The sequence below is a fragment of the Alosa alosa genome, chromosome 20, assembly GCF_017589495.1.
Source record: "Alosa alosa isolate M-15738 ecotype Scorff River chromosome 20, AALO_Geno_1.1, whole genome shotgun sequence".
In the NCBI taxonomy this organism is placed as follows: Eukaryota; Metazoa; Chordata; class Actinopteri; order Clupeiformes; family Clupeidae; genus Alosa; species Alosa alosa.
Window position 1 is genome coordinate 15,003,869 of NC_063208.1, and position 18,531 is coordinate 15,022,399.

Sequence of the window (18,531 nt, forward strand, 5' to 3'; positions counted from 1 at the left end):
GTAGGTGGGTGGGTGGAGGTTAATGCAACTATAATCATGGGGTTTACAAACGCGTTAATTTTGTGTAAAACCCCGGAAGTTTTATGTAATGAGTAGGCCTACAGCAATACAAATACAAAAAGTGAAGTGAAAATTAACAATGAAGACATTCATTGTCAATGCAGTTGTGTCATTGATGATCTAAAATAGCTAGGTTTGAGGATAAAATCATATATTTTTTGCTTAGGTAATGAAGGACAACTTTCTCAAATTTTCCAAATAATTGCAAATAGTTTAAAGTTAGCCTACAGCCTTGGTGCACAGCCTCCTCCCCCTTTACCAACTTCCTGGATATCCTGAACAGTGAAACACACACACACAAATGACTTTGAATGTAACAGTGGTGGACACTTTCACTGACTTGACATGTTTTTACCGTGGCGAGAAGAGAGACGGTGGAACAGTGGGCGAACGCTAACTGGATTAGGATTAGCACTGTCACCGTGTAACCCTGAAGAGACTTGGTGATCTGACCTGGATTTTTCCTCCAAGTGCTACTGTAGTTAGCCAATTTGCTAACTTAATCGGAGAAATTCTGCTTATTGACAGTCATACCTATCATTTTTAAACTTTTCACTAGGATTCATCGAAGAAGGGGTTCGATTCAGAAACTTCAAACAATTTTATTCTTTAGTTTCTCATAGAATTCCTGCTCATAAATCACGAATGTATCCGGTGTTTCTATTGTCTAGATACATTGTAACTCTACCTAGTAATGCGTTCAACAAGTGTTCAATATGATCTAAAGTGGCAAACTGTAGCCTAATCAACGACATGGTTGGTTGTGGCTCCGTTTTCTAATAATCTGTTTTGCAATGCAAACGTGTCGACGACAATCAAGGACCAACACCTTGAATTAAGAGGCAACATTAACTCAGGATCTTGATACCCATCAGACCATGGCACTTTGCGGGCGAAGAAATCGGTCAAAAGTTATTGTTGGCATCCTTTGTGTCTCTGTAGTTGGATATTTCGTATTTCTGAAACGCAACGGAAACGATGTCGGGGTGGCAAGTCGACGTGGGGTGTCTACCAATGGACAAGAAGACACGGAATACGAAAAGTTAAAGAGCCCAGTTTACGAGAAACCACCATTGGATATGAGTGTACTGGGTGAGATGGGACGAGCTGTAAAGTTAGACTTGACTGGAGAAGAGAAGAAGAAAGAAGAAGAGAGTATCAGCAAACATCAGATTAATACCTACGTGAGCGACAAAATATCCCTCCATCGAAGACTGCCCGAGAGATGGAATCCACTGTAAGTCCTATATAGCCAACTGCACTCGAGACAACCATTTCAATATAGTCTATCTTAAATTTAACGGGAACAGTTAAGCGGCTTCATTTGTTGATGAAGTGAAATGCACCGTATAGCGCTATCGATTTGGTTATGTAGGCCTATATCTGTCCAAAAAGTTTTTAATGATATCTTAATTTGAAAGTCAAAGTTGGCCTATTTAGTTGGTGTCGCATCACTCAATCACAGTAGGCTACAGTTTTATGATCGAATAAACATGTCCAAAACAGTATACAAAATTGTATTTATTTACATTTTAGTTTATCTACACTATATTGGTAACTGAATTAATAGGATATAGTGAATACCAGTGTGCATATCACAAAGATCATCCAGACTGAGTATCAGTCAACTGAAAATGTGTGGTGCATTATCAACATCAGAGTAGAAGATGCAAGCCATTGCATTCCTATGGTGACCGTAACCAACACAAAATGCAGGGTATTTAAGTAGGACTGGTTTTTCATCTCTTGTTCACACTCAACTCCATCTCTTCCCCATACCAGCTGTAAGGACCTGAAGTATGACTACCGCTCCTTGCCCTCGACGTCGGTGGTGATCGCCTTCTACAATGAGGCGTGGTCCACTCTGCTGCGCACTGTGCACAGCGTGCTGGAGACCTCACCTGACCTGCTTCTGCAAGAGGTCATCTTGGTGGACGACTACAGTGACCGAGGTATGGTCCAGAGGTCACTCTGGTATGGGGCAGATTTTAGGGTTAGGGTTAGTGATGGGGTTGGGTTCAAATGGAACTGGATGCTTGAGGCTCAGTTCTCAGATGCCACATGTACTGATAAACATGTATACATACAGTACATGCATTCCCTCATGCATGTAAGGTGAACATTTTGAGTGAATGGTCAGAAAGGACAGTTGAATGCTGAGATGTGGCTCATGTGGACAGACGCGTGGATCCTGGAGATCATCAGCATGCCAAAGAACTGCTGCAGCATTGCATAGCATTTTAGTGCCAGACTGGCATTGCTGTATGAGTCTGAGGTCAAATAGAGCAGGCGGTGTTTCAGTGGAGTAAACGGACCGTGAGATATGGGCTCGCTGGCCAACCTGGCACTGGGTGCTGCCCATTACTGTCCTAGTGACCTTCTGGGGTCATGAGGGATGGAGGTTTTCTGAAAGCTATCAAACATGGCAGTATGCCACTGACTGCTCCCTCCTGAGTGGGTTCATGGGAATGAATGAGAGAATGAAAGACTTGTAAACAGAGATGCAGCGCCTGTTAGCACCACTCTGTGGTGGAAGAGCGGCACTGCTGGAACTGCAGATGGTATGTGATGACTGAGTACAATGTGGTCAAAAGATTTTCCACAACCTGGAAGTGTTGAGTTTGTCTGTTTTAAAACTCCAGTACTTATCCAGTGCATAATTGTGTGTGTGTGTATGTGTGTGTATTGCTGTTGCTACAGAACATTTGAAGGAGCCCCTGGAGCAGTACTTGTCAGACCTGCGTAAGGTGCGGCTGGTCCGCGCCCGCAAGCGCGAGGGCCTGGTCCGCGCTCGGCTCCTGGGGGCCTCCATCGCGACGGGCGACGTGCTCACCTTCCTGGACTGCCACTGCGAGTGCCATGATGGCTGGCTGGAGCCCCTCTTGCACAGGTAAGAGACACAAAAAACTCATAGAACATTCTAGACCCCTCATCTCAGCAACCACCTGTTGTTTGCCATGGTGTGTGCTTTTATGTTACTGTGTAGACAGGGCGTTGCGATATTGGCCACTAGTCAAGAATGCTTGTGGGAGAGTTCATAACTATCTTGAGAGTGTTTGTTTAAGCTTGGTCTGAACATGTAGCTCAAGACTGATAGAATGACTGCCCTCTGTACAGTCATTGTTATTCAGTCATTCTATCAGTCTTTTTAGTCAAACAGTGGTTCACTTACCATCTTATTAAAGGAGAATTCCAGTGGGATATTGACCTAAAGTGTATTGAAACATGATACCGAGTGTGAACGTATGTCTCATAGCCCATCTCGGCTTGTCCCCTGCACTCCAAAATCTGCTAGTTAGCCCGATGCTACCAACAGCTTTTTTCAATAGTGGTGCCCGGCATCGAAGACTAGCCATGCAAATAAATCACTGTTTTACACCCATTTACGAGGCTCAATGTATCTCCACACTTCATTGGTAGACTTCCGAGGGCCCTGACATTTAAAACGAGACATTGAGAACTTTGAAAAAGCACTGGTAGTTTACTTACAAAGGCGATTTATACAGACAGTATCTTCCACGTAAGTTTAGCGTTTGCAGCCATCTTGAATTTAGTCACCGATAAATTTAGAGCAACGAAAGTAAGAATGAACAGGTATGATAAGGGATCAGATTCCAAAAATAATTCAGTGGAAATGCATGGATTCCAGTTGCTGCTACTGGAAGAAACTGGAATTATTTTTGTTATTTCGTCTTGTAAGTAAACTACCAGTGCTTTTCAAAGTTCTCAATGTCTCGCTTTAAATGTCAGGGCCCTCGAAGTCTACCAATGAAGTGTGGAGATACATTGAGCCCGTAAATGGGTGTAAAACAGTGATTTATTTGCATGGCTAGCCCGATGGGACGCCTGGCACCACTATTGAAAAAGCTGTTGGTAGCATCGGCTAACTAGCGCCAGATTTTGGAGTGCAGGGGACAAGCCGAGATGGGCTATGAGACATACGTTCACACCTCGGATCATGTTTCAATACACTTTAGGTCAATATCACACCGGAATTCTCCTTTAAGCTCCTTTGTTTTTATTTTGTTCTTAGTTGTATGATATTTTATTCGTCACTATCAGTAGCTGTTTAACAACATCTTTTGTTTGTTCATGTTCTGTGCAAGTGGGAAATGTAATACTGCCTGTATACGTAGCTATAAAATAGTGCTTCAGCTTCATCTCTCTACTGAGTGAGTCAGTATCCCTCCTCCCTGTCTTGATAGGATCACGGTGGAGCCTACGGCAGTCGTGTGTCCGGTCATCGACGTTATTGACTGGAACACCTTCCAGTATCTAGGCAACCCTGGCGAGCCTCAGATCGGCGGGTTTGATTGGCGGCTGGTGTTCACCTGGCACCCAGTGCCGGAATATGAGCAGAAACGACGCAGCTCCCCGACAGATGTCATCAGGTGTGTGACACACACACACACACACACACGCCAGGCTCAATGACATCCATATACACCACACATGTACTTAATCTTCCATAGACATTAGCTGGGCATACATATGCAAATACACATATGCTTATGCATATTTATGAAGAATTACACTGGATCTGAACACAAACATGAGCGCTCACACACATACACACACACTCATTATTACATGTACACCAAAACTCCTAAGGTCACAAGTGCAATACGCCACACTCCATTTCAATGCAATCAGCAGCCAAAGTGTCCTTGAAATGTAGCAGGAATAGAGTGCCAATCTATGCACACACACACTCCCACACACATGCTTTGTCAATCATGTAGCACTGTCTTGTATATGAATCTCTGTGTAGTTGTTCTATTTCTCTACCATACTCTCCTGTGTCCTCCTTAGGTCTCCTACTATGGCTGGAGGTCTGTTTGCAGTCAGTAAGAGCTACTTCCACTACCTGGGTACATATGACACCGGCATGGAGGTGTGGGGTGGAGAGAACCTGGAGTTCTCCTTCAGGGTGAGTTCGAGTTCTACGGCCTACACACCTCTCAGGTTGCCTGCACACACACGCCTTCACCGATGGAATCTCAGTGTGGTCGTTCTATCTCTTTCTTTCTCTCTTTCTTTCTTTCTTTCTTTCTTTCTTTCTTTCTTTCTTTCTTTCTTTCTTTCTTTCTTTCTCTCCTCCCTCTCTATCCCCTCTCTATCTCTCTCTTTCTTTCTTTCTTTCTTTCTTTCTTTCTTTTTCTTTCTTTCTCTCCCTCTCATCTCTCTATCCCCTCTCTCTCTTTCTTTCTTTCTTTCTTTCTTTCTTTCTTTCTTTCTTTCTTGCTTTCTTTCTGTCACTCTTTCTTTCACTCTCTCCCTTTCTGGAGATATGGGTTTGCCAACTCTATGTGACATATGACCAGTTCACACAGCGTGACGAGGTCAGTAAGTGGTTAACATGACGCATGACGGAATTTCGACCGAAGCTCAGGAATGGAACCATTTTAATTAACTTTAAGAAAAAACACCCACCAACTGGGATAAACAAGACATAGACACACGCATACACACACACTTTTCCATTTCCGAGGAATTGCCAGAAAGGTCTTTCCTGAAACATCCAAACATATTTTCATTATAAGGACACGCCGCTGTTATTGGCACGCGCCATTGCTTCCTTTCCCACGGGGGTGCAGCACAGGCCCCCGCATTGTCTCTGCCCTTGATTAGATCAGTTTGCGTGGCTAACGCTCTCCTCATGGTCATATATATGTGTGTGTGTGTGTTTCCCCGGCCTGTCCCCTGGCAGATCTGGCAGTGTGGAGGCTCGCTGGAGATCCACCCCTGCTCTCACGTGGGCCACGTCTTCCCCAAAAAGGCCCCCTACTCGCGCAGCAAGGCCCTGGCCAACAGTGTGCGGGCCGCTGAGGTCTGGATGGACTCCTACAAGGACCTGTACTACCACAGGAACCCCCACGCTCGCCTGGTAAGACAAAGAGACACACACAGAGACACACACAGACACACACACACACACATACTAATATAGACACACACGCATTCGTACCAGGAGCATAAGCCCAGATATTGCGCCTGGCTTACCAGGCTTGCAACAAGGTAATCCTACACTGTCAGGCAACAATAGTGCTGTTGCTGTGTGTGTTTTCCTGTCTCTCCTTTGTTGTTTGTGGTTTTTGTTTTTTTCAGGCTCGAGCTTTATTTCTTTGCCGTCTACATGTGTTCCCTCACCCCCCGCTGGACAAACACGACAACACAGCATATCGTCTTTCTCTCCCAGCACACAGCACACAGCACACAGCACACACACACACACACACACACACACACACACACACACACTCTCTCACTCTCTCTGTCTTTCACACAGAGAGGTAAGCCTTGGTGTCAGTGCACTGTAAAGCCTCCTCTGATTGAGTGACACTCTCTGGTTGATGTGCAGGGTGAGAGCACTCAAGGTGACACTGCAAGTAGTGTAAGATTACCAGGGAGAGGGGGAGAGGGAGAGAAAGAGAGGAGAGATAGCAAAAGAGAGAGAGAGGAGAGAGTAGTGAAGAGAAAGGAGAGAGCAAAAGAGAGAGATGAGTAGATGGAGAGGGGATAGATAGATAGAGGGAAAAGAGGTTGCTGAGGAAAAAACAACAGAGACAAAGACAGAAAGAATCAAAGAGAGTTGGAGTTGAACTTAAAGCTAAAAAAGCACAAGAGAGTGTGTGAGAGGGGAGGGAATGTGTGAGTGAGATGTGCCATCTCTAGGGAGTGTCCATGTGTTAGTGAGATGCGCCATCTCTAGGGAGTGTCCATGTGTTAGTGAGATGTGCCATCTCTAGGGAGAGTCCATGTGGTAGTGAGATGTGCCATCTCTAGGGAGTGTCCATGTGTTAGTGAGATGTGCCATCTCTAGGGAGTGTCCATGTGTTAGTGAGATGTGCCATCTCTAGGGAGTGTCCATGTGTTATCTAGCACCCGCTGTTCCACCACACCTCTTCACCTCAGACCCACATGATGGAGCTGGACAAAACAAAATCTCTTTCTTTCTTTCTTTCTTTCTTTCTTTCTTTCTTTCTTTCTTTCTTTCTTCAAATTCAAATTTAATGAGCATGACTGTAAAATATTGGCAAAGTGAAATTATATGTATGTAATATAATACAATACAATGAATTGTATCAAGAAAAAAAAATGAAAAGACATTTTTAAAAATCTATCTCTCCCTCCTTCCCTTACCCGCTCTCTCTTCTGCTTGCTCATTCACACACACACACACACACACACACACACACACACACACACACAAAAACACACACACTCATCTCTGCTCACTCAGTCTTACTCACTCTCCCCTCTCCTGAGTTTGCCACCAGTGGCAGGCGCCTCTGAGTGTGAGTGTGTGTCAACGGCAGCGATGGTGGTGTACTCAGATGGGCCTCCAGCCTCCTCTTCTTCCTCCTCATTTTTGTCCTCCTGTGAGCGGGCGTCTTTGTGAGAAGATCTCCCCTGAGCTGTGATGTATTATTTAGGTTGTCTGGAGAGCTCCTCTGGCACACCTGTAGGCCCTCGACTGAACTGCCCTCTGCTTTATGTGGACGCCATAGGACCTCTCACAGTATGCAGCTCTCTCAGAGTGTGTGTGTGTGTGTGTGTGTGCAAATTGGAGCATATATCTTTGGCTAAGGGGTTGTATATGTGTGTGTGTCTATGCTCATACTCACAAAACTTGTGGAATCAAATTGGAGCATATATCTTTGGCTAAGGGATTGTATGTGTGTGTGTCTTCTAGTGCATTGGTTCCCAAAGACTGGGTCGTGACCCACGGGTGGGTCGCAGGGGATTTTATTTGGGTCGCCAGCACAATTTATGTTGTGTAATAGGCCTAGCTTATACCATTTAACCAGGAAAGCTATCAGTTTTCTATTAGGATATAGTTTGTTTACCACAGTCAAGGCCCTAGAATAGCTCTGAAAATGGGGGCGAACGTGTTGCAGAGGGGACAGCGTGCATCTCACTCGCAAAACTGTGAGGCGCCTGCTATGGACCTCGCAGTTGCAAAATGCAAGGGACATGAATCAGCACGAACATTAACTGAACTGAAGTGAAATGGGTCGCGATGGTCTGTAATTTTTAAAAAGTGGGTCCCCTGAAAAAAAGTTTGGGAAACACTGTTCTAGAGAATGATGATTTTTTTCATTTAAATTGGGAATTGCAATAGAGCCGACATGTGACATGTGACAATAGACATGTGAGCGTGTGCAGGCTAATGCTATTAATAGCTCCATTGCACAGCTCCTCGAAACAAGACCCTAGTGGTGCTTTTCTGCCTCACCTAGTGACCTCCACCTTTCCCTCTGTGATGGATCAATTTCAAACCAGACACTAGCGTCTAGGGCTCTCAACCCCCCTACCCTCCAACAAAACATCTGATCGGCCAATTAGAGCGCAGTTTACAAGCTCCACCACATCCATCTTCCAGCCAGGGCTGGCCCGTTTGGGTGCTGTTCTGAGCAGATGTTGGACGCAGACAGCCCCATCTGCAGCAGCCCTTTGTGGGCCTATAGCTCATCGGTAACGACCAACAACCCCCCACACCACCCACCACCACCCTCTGTCTTGCTTATAGCCAATCAGAGATCTCTAAACCTTTCCTGACACACATATCAACCTGTGTGTGTGTGTGTGTGTGTGTGTGTGTGTGTGTGTCCTCTCCCCAAATGTCTGTGTATTTGTGTGTGAGTAATGGTAAAGCTACCAGGAGTAGAAAGCAACTGGGTCTAGTGGAAGGTGGGGGTCATTTTATAGGCCGGGGCAGCTGCAGTTTACCTCTTTGCAGTGTTTACGTAAACAACACTAGGCCCCTAAGATAGCGGAAATAACTCTCCACGCAGTAGCAGAGCTGTGGTGACGTCGTTTTGTGGTATGGACGCCTGTCGAAACAGGAGGTCATTTTTACGAGGTAGTGAGCACCTCTGGGACCAAGGCCATCCATGGCGTCTAAACTTTAGGGTGGGGTTGGGGGGATAGAACATGTGTAAAACAAATCATATCATCAGAAAATAGACCTTTTGCTGAAATGGCAGAGTCAAGGGACAATGTCTGACCGCCTAATGTTTAAACAGATCCATCTCTTCAGTATGTTCTTTTGTCTAGGGGACTGACTGACCGGTGCTGGCTTTGTGGACGGACGTGCTCATCTGCTAGGCTCACGGCTAAATAACGCCAGCATATTCATCCATCATTAGATTAGCATATCATTCTTATTGTCCTCTCAGACACGCAGTGAATTGGCATGGCAGCTGCAATATCGCTTAACACAATTACCCTCCTAATGAGTTTGGCAGTTTATTGCCTCATTTTCTCTCTCTCTCTTTCTTTCTCCCTCTTTCTCTCACACACAGACACTCTCTCTCTCTATCTTTCTCTCTCTCTCTCTCTCATTCTCACATTGGCTCTGACAAGGTCTTTGGTGGAAGTGAACCCAGCGTGTCCTTCATCAGTGAGTGTACTGTAGTGTTATGCTGTCACATCATTGGTCGGTTGTGTCTTTGTGTCCAGGAGGCATACGGCGACGTGACGGACAGAAGGAAACTGCGGGAGCAGCTGGGATGCAAGGACTTCAGGTGGTTCCTGGAGAACATCTACCCGGACATTCATGTTCCGGAGGATCGAGAAGGATTTTTCGGAATGGTGAGACATATGGACAGTGGTCATGTTAAATTATGTTGATGTCAACTTTATACTACACTAAACCACTGCATTGGGAAAATTCCCCTCAATAAGGCTTTGTTCTTTGGCGCAATCATCTCTTTGCCTTGAACACACTGTAAGCTGTCAGTTTAAGTCATCGGACTGTACCCAAGTAGAAGGTATAAGGTATACCTACCTATATAGGTATAAGAAGATAATCTTATCTTTAAACTGTAAATGAAAGATTCCTGCTGAGATTATATTAAAACTATAACAGGATTATAGCGACATTAAAGGAGAATTCCGGTGTGATATTGACCTAAAGTGTATTGAAACATGATACCGAGTGTGAACGTATGTCTCATAGCCCATCTCGGCTTGTCCCGTGATGCCGAAGCACCACTATTGAAAAAGCTGTTGGTAGCATCGGCTAACTAGCGCCAGATTTTGGAGTGCAGGGGACAAGCCGAGATGGGCTATGAGACATACGTTCACACTCTGTATCATGTTTCAATACACTTTAGGTCAATATCACACCGGAATTCTCCTTTAACCAAGGTCTTTGTTTGGTCTCTAGCTGAAGAATCAAGGCATGGCCAACTACTGCTTTGATTACAACCCACCTGATGATCACAACGTGGTGGGCCACCGCATCATCCTCTACCCTTGCCATGGCATGGGCCAAAACCAGGTAGGCCTCAGACACCTCATCCAGACCTAAACACCTGCTACCTGAGGCCAGGATACGCTTTTGACTGTGGGCATGAAAGGAATTAGTAATCCGCTTCATCACTCTCTTGAAACAAGTAGGAAGAAAGGCTGTCATTTGTGCTATATTTAATATTAAGACGACCTAGTTGTCCTTTTTCAAATGTGTTGTTCCACTGCTCTTAAAAGGCTTGACTAGTTGAAAGGAAGTATTATTTGGACTGCAGACTTCTGGTATTAGTTTCACTTGATCCTCTGTCTTGTAAGCTATCTGTTATTATGGGTGTCGTTTACTAACATATGACATGCTGAAACCAGCATGCAACTGTAAATCAGCACACCATTCACATTCATGCGTTGTTTCCCTTGGCTGTGTGTAAATATATACTCTGTTGGCAAGCAAGCCCTGCCCCCACATGAGAGCAGGGTTGTTTATTGTTTACGTTGAAAACAATACATCATCGCTTTTCCCTCCAGTGGCTCGTGGTCAATACCGTGAGCCCTGGAGCATTCCATATAAGGAGCCCTTCGCTTGCCCTCTGGTATTCTGGGCCTTTCTGCGTTCCCTCGCCTCGCTGCCCTGACCTGACCTGTGTCCGCACTCTGATTCTGACTCACCTCACCATTCCCTGACCCGATGCTTGGTGCCACCTCCAACAAAACCGAGCCACCCTGCCCTATCCACACACACTTACCCGTACAGATAATCCTAATCTGGGCCATTAATCACTGCCCATGCTATTAAAATGGCATTGAGCCTGTCAAGGGAGTGGCCGTTGTCGATTGTAACTTGCCGGCTTTGTGTTCCCACCAGCTAACAGACGGAGGGAGGAGTGGTAGCCACAGCAGCGGCCATTGGAGAATGCCCGTTGTGGATGTTGTCCTATAATGTAATTGGGCTATTTGCATGTAAAACAGTTCTATGTGCGTTGATGGTCCCAACAGGCCTATTGCTGAAACTGTAATGTGATGTTTTTACCCAATTTACATGTAGCTTTTCTCTGAGACGTGCTAAACTAAGAGATATGTCACATAGGAGGATTATACCATTCCATGATATTTTATTTTGTGTGTGTGTGTGTGTGTGTGTGTTTAGTTCTTCGAGTACTCGACGGACCATGAAATCCGCTATAACACACGGGAACCAGCAGGGTGCGCTGTGGCTGATTCTGTCTCCACCTTCCTGACGGTGCACCTGTGCAGGAAACCCCGGCAACCCGTTCCACAGGAGCAGCAATTTGTGTTCAGAGAGGTGAGAACACACACACACACACACACACACACACACACACACACACACACACACACACACACACACACACACAGACACAGACACAGAACAAAAGCAGGGGAGGGGAACAGACAAAAAGATATGTGAAGTATGAAGACAAAAGAGTGTGAGAAAAGGTGTCAAGTAGGAAGAAGAGAGGGCCTGGAAGAATGCAGACAGACAGACAGACAGAAACATAGACAGACAGAAACATAGACAGACAGAAACATAGACAGACAGAAACATAGACAGACAGACACATAGACAGACAGACAGACACATAGACAGACAGACAGAAACATAGACAGACAGACAGACAGACAGACAGAAAATAGACAGACAGACAGACAGAAACATAGAAACATAGACAGACAGACAGACAGACAGAAACATAGACAGACAGACAGACAGACAGAAACATAGACAGACAGACAGAAACAGACAGACAGAAACATAGACATACAGACTCTGAGAAGAGACCAGTGGCACAGTGAGGAGAGACAGATTTATTCATGCGGCAGAGTTTTTCACTCAGAACAAATGACATTACTAACCAGCTAGAGAGAGAGGGATCAGAAGCTGTTACAGACGGGAGGGGAGTGTGGAAACGTCCAGTGCAAAGGGGAGAAATGAAGAGGCACAAACTAGTGACACAGAAAGTAGAGAGGGGGAGGGAGGGAGAGAGAGAGAGAACAGAAGAGGAGTGCCTGAAATGGAGAAGTTTGAGCTCTCTGGAAATTCCCTATTAGAACAGAATGAGAAAAAAAAGTGCCCTGGCAGTTGTCTGGTTATTTTTTTTGTCTTTTTCTTCATACTTTGCTCCCTCCATCTTAAACCTTATCCTTCCCTGAAGCACTTGGTGAGCTGTCATGGCCCAGGCTGCCACAGCTTGGCACGGCAAGGTGTTCAAGCTCAGGTCGACTGAACCTCTCGACTGCGCAGTGGTGAGATGGTGGAAGGCCCTCTAAGCTCTCGCCCCCCCCCACACACACACACACACACACACACACACACACACACACCCTCCTACTCTATTGTCTGCTCCTTCTTGGTTAACTTCTCTTGCTTTGCTTTTTCTTCCCTTTCTCCTCTTCTATCTTTTATTTACCTCTTTGTCTAAATCTCTCCAAAAGCCAACTCCAGTGGGTATTTACTCCATACACACACACACACACACACACACACACACACACACACACACACGGACACTGTTACATAGACAGACACACAGACTTACACAGAGAACAAAGGCTTGTCATTTTGGGATGGACAGGCCGCACAAGTCTCAAGTCAATAAACATAACCCCAAGGACTCATGCAGACTATTGACAAACATGAGCCTCACAGCCAGAGAGCGCATAAAGGTCTATGGGGGGGAAGTTGCGTAAATACTGGTATCGACACTCACATTCACTTTAATATCCATCGCTGGACCATTCCATCTAAATGTAAATGGGTGTGTAGGCCTATGTATAGAGGTTTAGGATCATTCACAAACGGCTTAACATTAGCATTTCAAATATGGGGAAGCTCTGGGTTTATTTATGACTGGCCGTTGTGCAATGCCTCAATCGACCCCCACTGGCGGGTGCCTACTGGGTGCAGTCATGTGGCTAGTGCGTGATGTGTGTTTTCTCAATGGCAGGACGGAAGCCTGTACCACGTGCAGTCTCAGAAGTGTGTCCAGGCTGTGGCCAAGATCGATAACGGCGGCCCAGGGCCCGCCCTCAGACCCTGCTCCAACGTGCCCCACCAGAAGTGGTTCTTCGAGGAGCGGTCGTAGAGGTGTGAAGTGGACCAGGCCGGAGTGGAGTCCATCTCAGGCTGGACCGAACCACTCAAGATCCACACCATCCAGGGCATTGAGGCTGAGGACGAAGAGGAACACATGAGCCCTCTCTTACCTTTAGGGCTGTATGTTCTGGATCTCAGTCCCTGAGTGGTTCAGGGACACTAGACACAGCTTAGCAGTAACACCTGCCATAGGTAGCAACATTCACACAAAGGATACAGCTTCAAAAATAAGTTAAACAGTTATCAATTTTTGAGAGTTTCAGACTGCAGAAGATTGTTATTTTGTGGTAATTTATCATTGTGATTTTTTTTAATGACACTTTTTATGACATAAGAATCAACATATATTTATGTACGTTTTAAACAAATGTCTTTTACCGCAGTACAGTGACTTGTGTCATGTCATCTTCCCTATGACATGGGCAGTGATAGGCTGGATAATTTACACCTTATACCTCTTGAAAAGGTCTCTCCGTGGAGGAGCAACAATCGCTAAAACAGTAGCCTATTCATGTGGATATAATATATTTCATAAAGCAGGAAGTCAATATTCTCTGCTGCAACTACTGCAGAGGCTCAAGAGTCTGTCGTCCACACTCCATCATGTAGAAGGCTCCATCTTTGCGTTCAAAGAACGTCCACCCATTCACTAGTGCAGTACGTAGTGACTAACCAACATATGGTTATTTACTATATTGTACACTCTGTGAATGATTAGATGTTCTGAACACAGGCTCTGCCTTTTCCCTTGACCTGCTGATTGCTGTTCAGCATTGTTAGATCTTTAGCTTTAGTCTCTCCTGGAGCACAGGTGGAGGTCGCACGGCTGTTCTGGGTATTTCAGGCAGTGCACTGAAGAAAAGCCGAGTAGTGACGGTCAGTGGAGCTGATGTCAGCTTGTCTTCCCAGACAAATACCTCTAGATGGTGCCAGTGCCTCCATTTGACTCCTGTTTACATCTAGAATCCTCCATGTTCTCACCATTAGCTGTCATTTGGCCACGTCCATCTGAAGCTATGCTGTATCATATTGCTGGGTGTATATTTATTCACTCACAAGTGCTAACTCCATTCCTCCACAGAGTCTGTAGAGCCTTTCCATTATTACCCTGCTACAGATACCTCTCCTTCTCTAACTACTGGGTAGGACATGAGTAGGTCTTACAAAAAAGCTGGAGAGATCTCAGCATGCAGCCTGAGTGACTTGACCGCAGGCTGGTTCCTGAACCTGCCACAGTGCTGTTTCATGTAATGTTGATGCTGGTGCTTTTTCTCTTTTTTTTTTTTTTTGTTCTTAATTTTCAATCCTCAATCAATTATTGTTTTATTTCTGTTTTCTTCATGACTGTAGAATATGTATCACTACTTTTGTGGTGAGCACAGGTCTTGTTAGTGTTTTTTTATTTTTATTTTCATGAAATGAAGGTATACAGACAGGAATGAAGAGATTAATTTGGGATTTATGCATTTAGGAGTGGAAACAGGAAGGAAGCATGGAGCTTAGAGCAGTCGTAATGGGATCCGCTCACAGGAAAGACATCTCAAGTGCCTGACTGGATGTATGCAGTGATAACATGCCATCACTCCACACACATCTGCTTTCCATAGGAATCGCCGCCCACCCCACCCCACCTCCCACACACACACACACCACCTTCCCCTCCCCTCTCCTCAGTTTTTTCACGTAGAGTAGCATGCAGTGTGTGTGTTACAGTACATATGCTATTGACAGAGGTTGTTGGGGAGGGGGGTATAGGAGTCTAACAGCTAGACATCCCCCACACACTGTGAGTCTTAAAGGCTGTGACAACCACCAATTAGAGACCAAAGGGCTCCACAATGGACAGATGTTTCTAGTCCTATCTGCACACAACCACAGTGCTGTGAGCCTGACCCGAGTAGAACAGCCCATTTTCCATGTGGAGGAACCCGACGCCGTTCATAGATACATCTACCATTGCTATTGCACTGTGGGAATCTGAGGGCAAGCTGGAAAGGCTGGAGTCTGAGACTGGAGGGTTAACGAGCGAATTGGTGTAAACGAGTCTTGATTAACGACTTAATTAGTGGCTAGGGAAAAGGGCATCTGTTTGGAGAATCTTAAAGATACACAAATCAGTGGTGTCCTCTAAAGACAAAGCAAAGCAAAACTGAAGTAAATAGGAAGTGGAAAACATACAATTAAGCTTGTTTATGCAAGGGGTTTTTGTTTTCTCAATTTGTTCTGCTGTTGTTATTTTCCCTTAGCAAAGCGAAGATGAGATTGATGAGAGCTGGATGCAGTATTGCTTGTACTGGCAAAAGGATTGCTCTTTGCCAACAGTTGAATATGCACTTTTAAGTCTGCGCAGAGATGCAGATGCAACCCGTAATGAATTTGCTGGATGTCGTAATGTGAAAACATGTTTCTAGCCTTTGATTTATTATGATCAAGTGACGTGTTGCATGCTCTATATCGACTTTACAATCAGCATAGTCCAGGTATACATGCACTTCTATGCAGAGTGGAGATTTACACTCCTCTCCATTGGTTTATGGTGTGTTGAATTCTTCTACCAGCTGGGGAATTTTGTAGATCAATCACAACTCCATGTTCAGGTCCAGCAGTGTAAAAAAAAAACATGTGTTTCATGTTTCTGTGTAGGAAAAATCACTATGCTGAAATTCTGCTGAAGTATGTTGCTGTTCTTCCATAAGTGCCCTTAACACACCATAGGAATTGATTTAGCCTTTTTGTGCACTTTTGCAATAATGTAATATTTTGTTTAATCACTTACATAAATTTACTGTACATGTTTTTTCTAGCTCTGTATTTTAAATGTACATAAGTTGCAATAACGGTTTTCAACAGTTAACATAAAGGTAAATAAATACATTATTTCAAGAACTACTGGTAATTGGTCTCATTTTAGATATGACGTGGTGACAGATGGGGTAGCCGTGACCTACTAGTTAGGGCTTCGGGCTTTTAACTGAAGGGTTGCCGGTTCGATCCCCGATCCAGTAGGAAAAATGTGGGCGGGGGAGGTAGTTGAGCACTGCTTTCTCATGCCCACATCCATGGCTGAAGTGCCCTTGAGCAAGGCACCTAACCCCTCACTGCTCCCTGAGCGCCGCTGTAGCAGGCAGCTCACTGGTCTGTGTTAGTGTGTGCTTCACCTCACTGTGTGTTCACTGTGTGCTGTGTATGTTTCACTAATTCACGAATTGGGATAAATGCAGAGACCAAATTTCCCTCACGGGATCAAAAGAGTACATACTTACTATACTTACTTACTTATATGGCATCACTATCTGACTATTCCTGTCATCATTTCGATCTCTCCTACTCACCCATCCATCTTTATTGATTGTAGGATAAGATTACTACTGTTTCCATTCATCAAATTTCCATTCTCTCTAGTTTATCGATTTTCAAATTTGACATTTAACCTTTGGCTCCCTTACTGCAGGCATGCAAGAGACCAAATGCCACTGTGGCATCTGGATTTGACTTCACACCTAAACCACATCTCCCCGTCTCTTAAGAACAAATCCAGAGCTCTGCGCTTCCCTTATCCTTCTCTTCCCTGGAGAGAGAGAGAGAAGAAAGACTCCTTATTTGCAGGACTAGTTGATTAGTTTGAACATGTGGATCAGGGTATATGGAGGAGCTCATGCCAAGTTCTCTTTCTCTATCCCTCTTTCCCTCTCCCTCTCTCTTTCCCTCTCTCTGTGCCCTGCAGTCATTCTGAATTACTCATTCATGATGCCCGTCTGTTTGATATTTCATACCATGCGTGGGCTTTCTTTGTTTCGTGTCATCTGCCTCCCTCTCTGGTGGCAGGAGGGGATTAGCGACCCTCATAGCTAATACTCACTCACACACACAACATACACACACACACACATCATACACACACATGGAAAGACACACAGAGGGTTTTTACAAGGGGGGACCTGTCGTTGGCGGAGGAGAGCCTAAATGAAAAAAAAAAAACCCTCCCCTAAGAAATAGAAAATAAAATAAATCGTGGCATTTCTAGAAGTTCACTGGAAGCCTTCAGATTTTGCCAGTGTTTAATGCCAGAAAGGACGACTCACCACACCAACACAGGCCTAGAAGGTTTTTACGCCTTACCATCATGCACACACACTCATGGTCTTTTCTTAACATCAGAGGAGAGTGTCTATGACGCTTCTTAACTAAAGTCTAAATCCGATTTAGATTAGGAAAAAAAAAGAAAAAGAGAAAAAAAACTGGAAACGACATCATGAATTTCAGGAGTAAACCTGGAAAGGAATTAAATGATTTATTCATCATGAAGAAAAAGAATGAAAAGACAGAGAGAGGCAGACAGAAAGAGAGGCTCCACAAACGTAGGTTTGCATTTGGCCTCTTTAATATTGAAGCAGGCCTCGATCGCCCACGTCCCATGTGCTGGCCGCCTGAGTGGCTCTGGATCCGCTTGCTTTGTACCATCCTGTCTGGTGGCGAGAAAGACGGTGGCGCTCTGACCAATGGATTACAGACAGAGAGAGAGAAAGAGAGAGAGAGAGAGCAAGGGAAAGAAAAAGCAACACAATAAGCTCATTCCTCACTCATCAAGCACCAAAGCAGTGGTGGTGATTTGCTTTAAAAAATAAATGAATAGTAATAATAATAATAATCCATTTCACATTTTACTTGCCTGCGAGCCGGAGGCTCTTTGATCCTAGCTTCTGTTTGTTTTCTGTTGTTGTTGTTGTTTGTGTTTACTTATTTTTGCTTCTTATTTTGAACAGGAGAAAAGATTATTGTCTGAAATGTTAGCGCAACCAAAGGAAAATAAAGAGAAAAATTCTCATTGAGCAAACCCGATTTCAGTGTGGAATAGATAATTAGCCTCTCAGAGTCTAAATACAATTTTTTGGAAATCTCTATTACATGAATACTTACTGACTAGTGTACAGTAGTGCATTGCAATACCACAATTTGTACCTACATGTATCACGGCATAAACAAAGATTTCCACTCTTGTGTGAGGTCATTTTTTCGCCAGATTGTGATTTTTTTTATCAGTGATCCAAAGTAATTGCTTCAGAATTCTCATCTGAGAAGAATTCTTGTCTCCTAGGTGACAC

The 18,531-nt window shown here is 44.6% G+C and overlaps 1 protein-coding gene and 1 long non-coding RNA gene across 2 annotated transcripts; one reads left to right on the top strand and one right to left on the bottom strand.

The window, feature by feature from the left end:
- The first annotated feature begins 374 nt into the window (after nt 1-374).
- galnt12 (UDP-N-acetyl-alpha-D-galactosamine:polypeptide N-acetylgalactosaminyltransferase 12) lies at nt 375-16,315 on the top strand. The gene is made up of 10 exons (XM_048229936.1): nt 375-1,297; nt 1,843-2,012; nt 2,761-2,950; nt 4,266-4,451; nt 4,873-4,990; nt 5,771-5,947; nt 9,526-9,657; nt 10,235-10,348; nt 11,462-11,617; nt 13,281-16,315. Exons 1-10 carry the CDS (start codon nt 939-941, stop codon nt 13,416-13,418), a joined length of 1,740 nt encoding a protein of 579 aa, XP_048085893.1. The 5' UTR covers nt 375-938; the 3' UTR covers nt 13,419-16,315.
- Nucleotides 16,316-17,764: 1,449 nt separating this feature from the next.
- Nucleotides 17,765-18,471, bottom strand: LOC125285392. Its single transcript, XR_007192024.1, has 2 exons — nt 18,393-18,471; nt 17,765-18,178 (listed from the first exon to the last, which is right to left on the bottom strand). It is a non-coding gene; the product is annotated as an uncharacterized LOC125285392 (long non-coding RNA).
- Between the last annotated feature and the right edge of the window lie 60 nt (nt 18,472-18,531).

Excerpts from the sequence above, each read along its gene's own strand:
- galnt12 (XM_048229936.1), top strand. The coding sequence starts at position 939 with ATGGCACTTTGCGGGCGAAGAAATCGGTCAAAAGTTATTGTTGGCATC. Across the intron at positions 2,013-2,760 it reads GGACGACTACAGTGACCGAG|AACATTTGAAGGAGCCCCTG; the intron begins GTATGGTCCAGA and ends CTGTTGCTACAG. Across the intron at positions 5,948-9,525 it reads GGAACCCCCACGCTCGCCTG|GAGGCATACGGCGACGTGAC; the intron begins GTAAGACAAAGA and ends CTTTGTGTCCAG.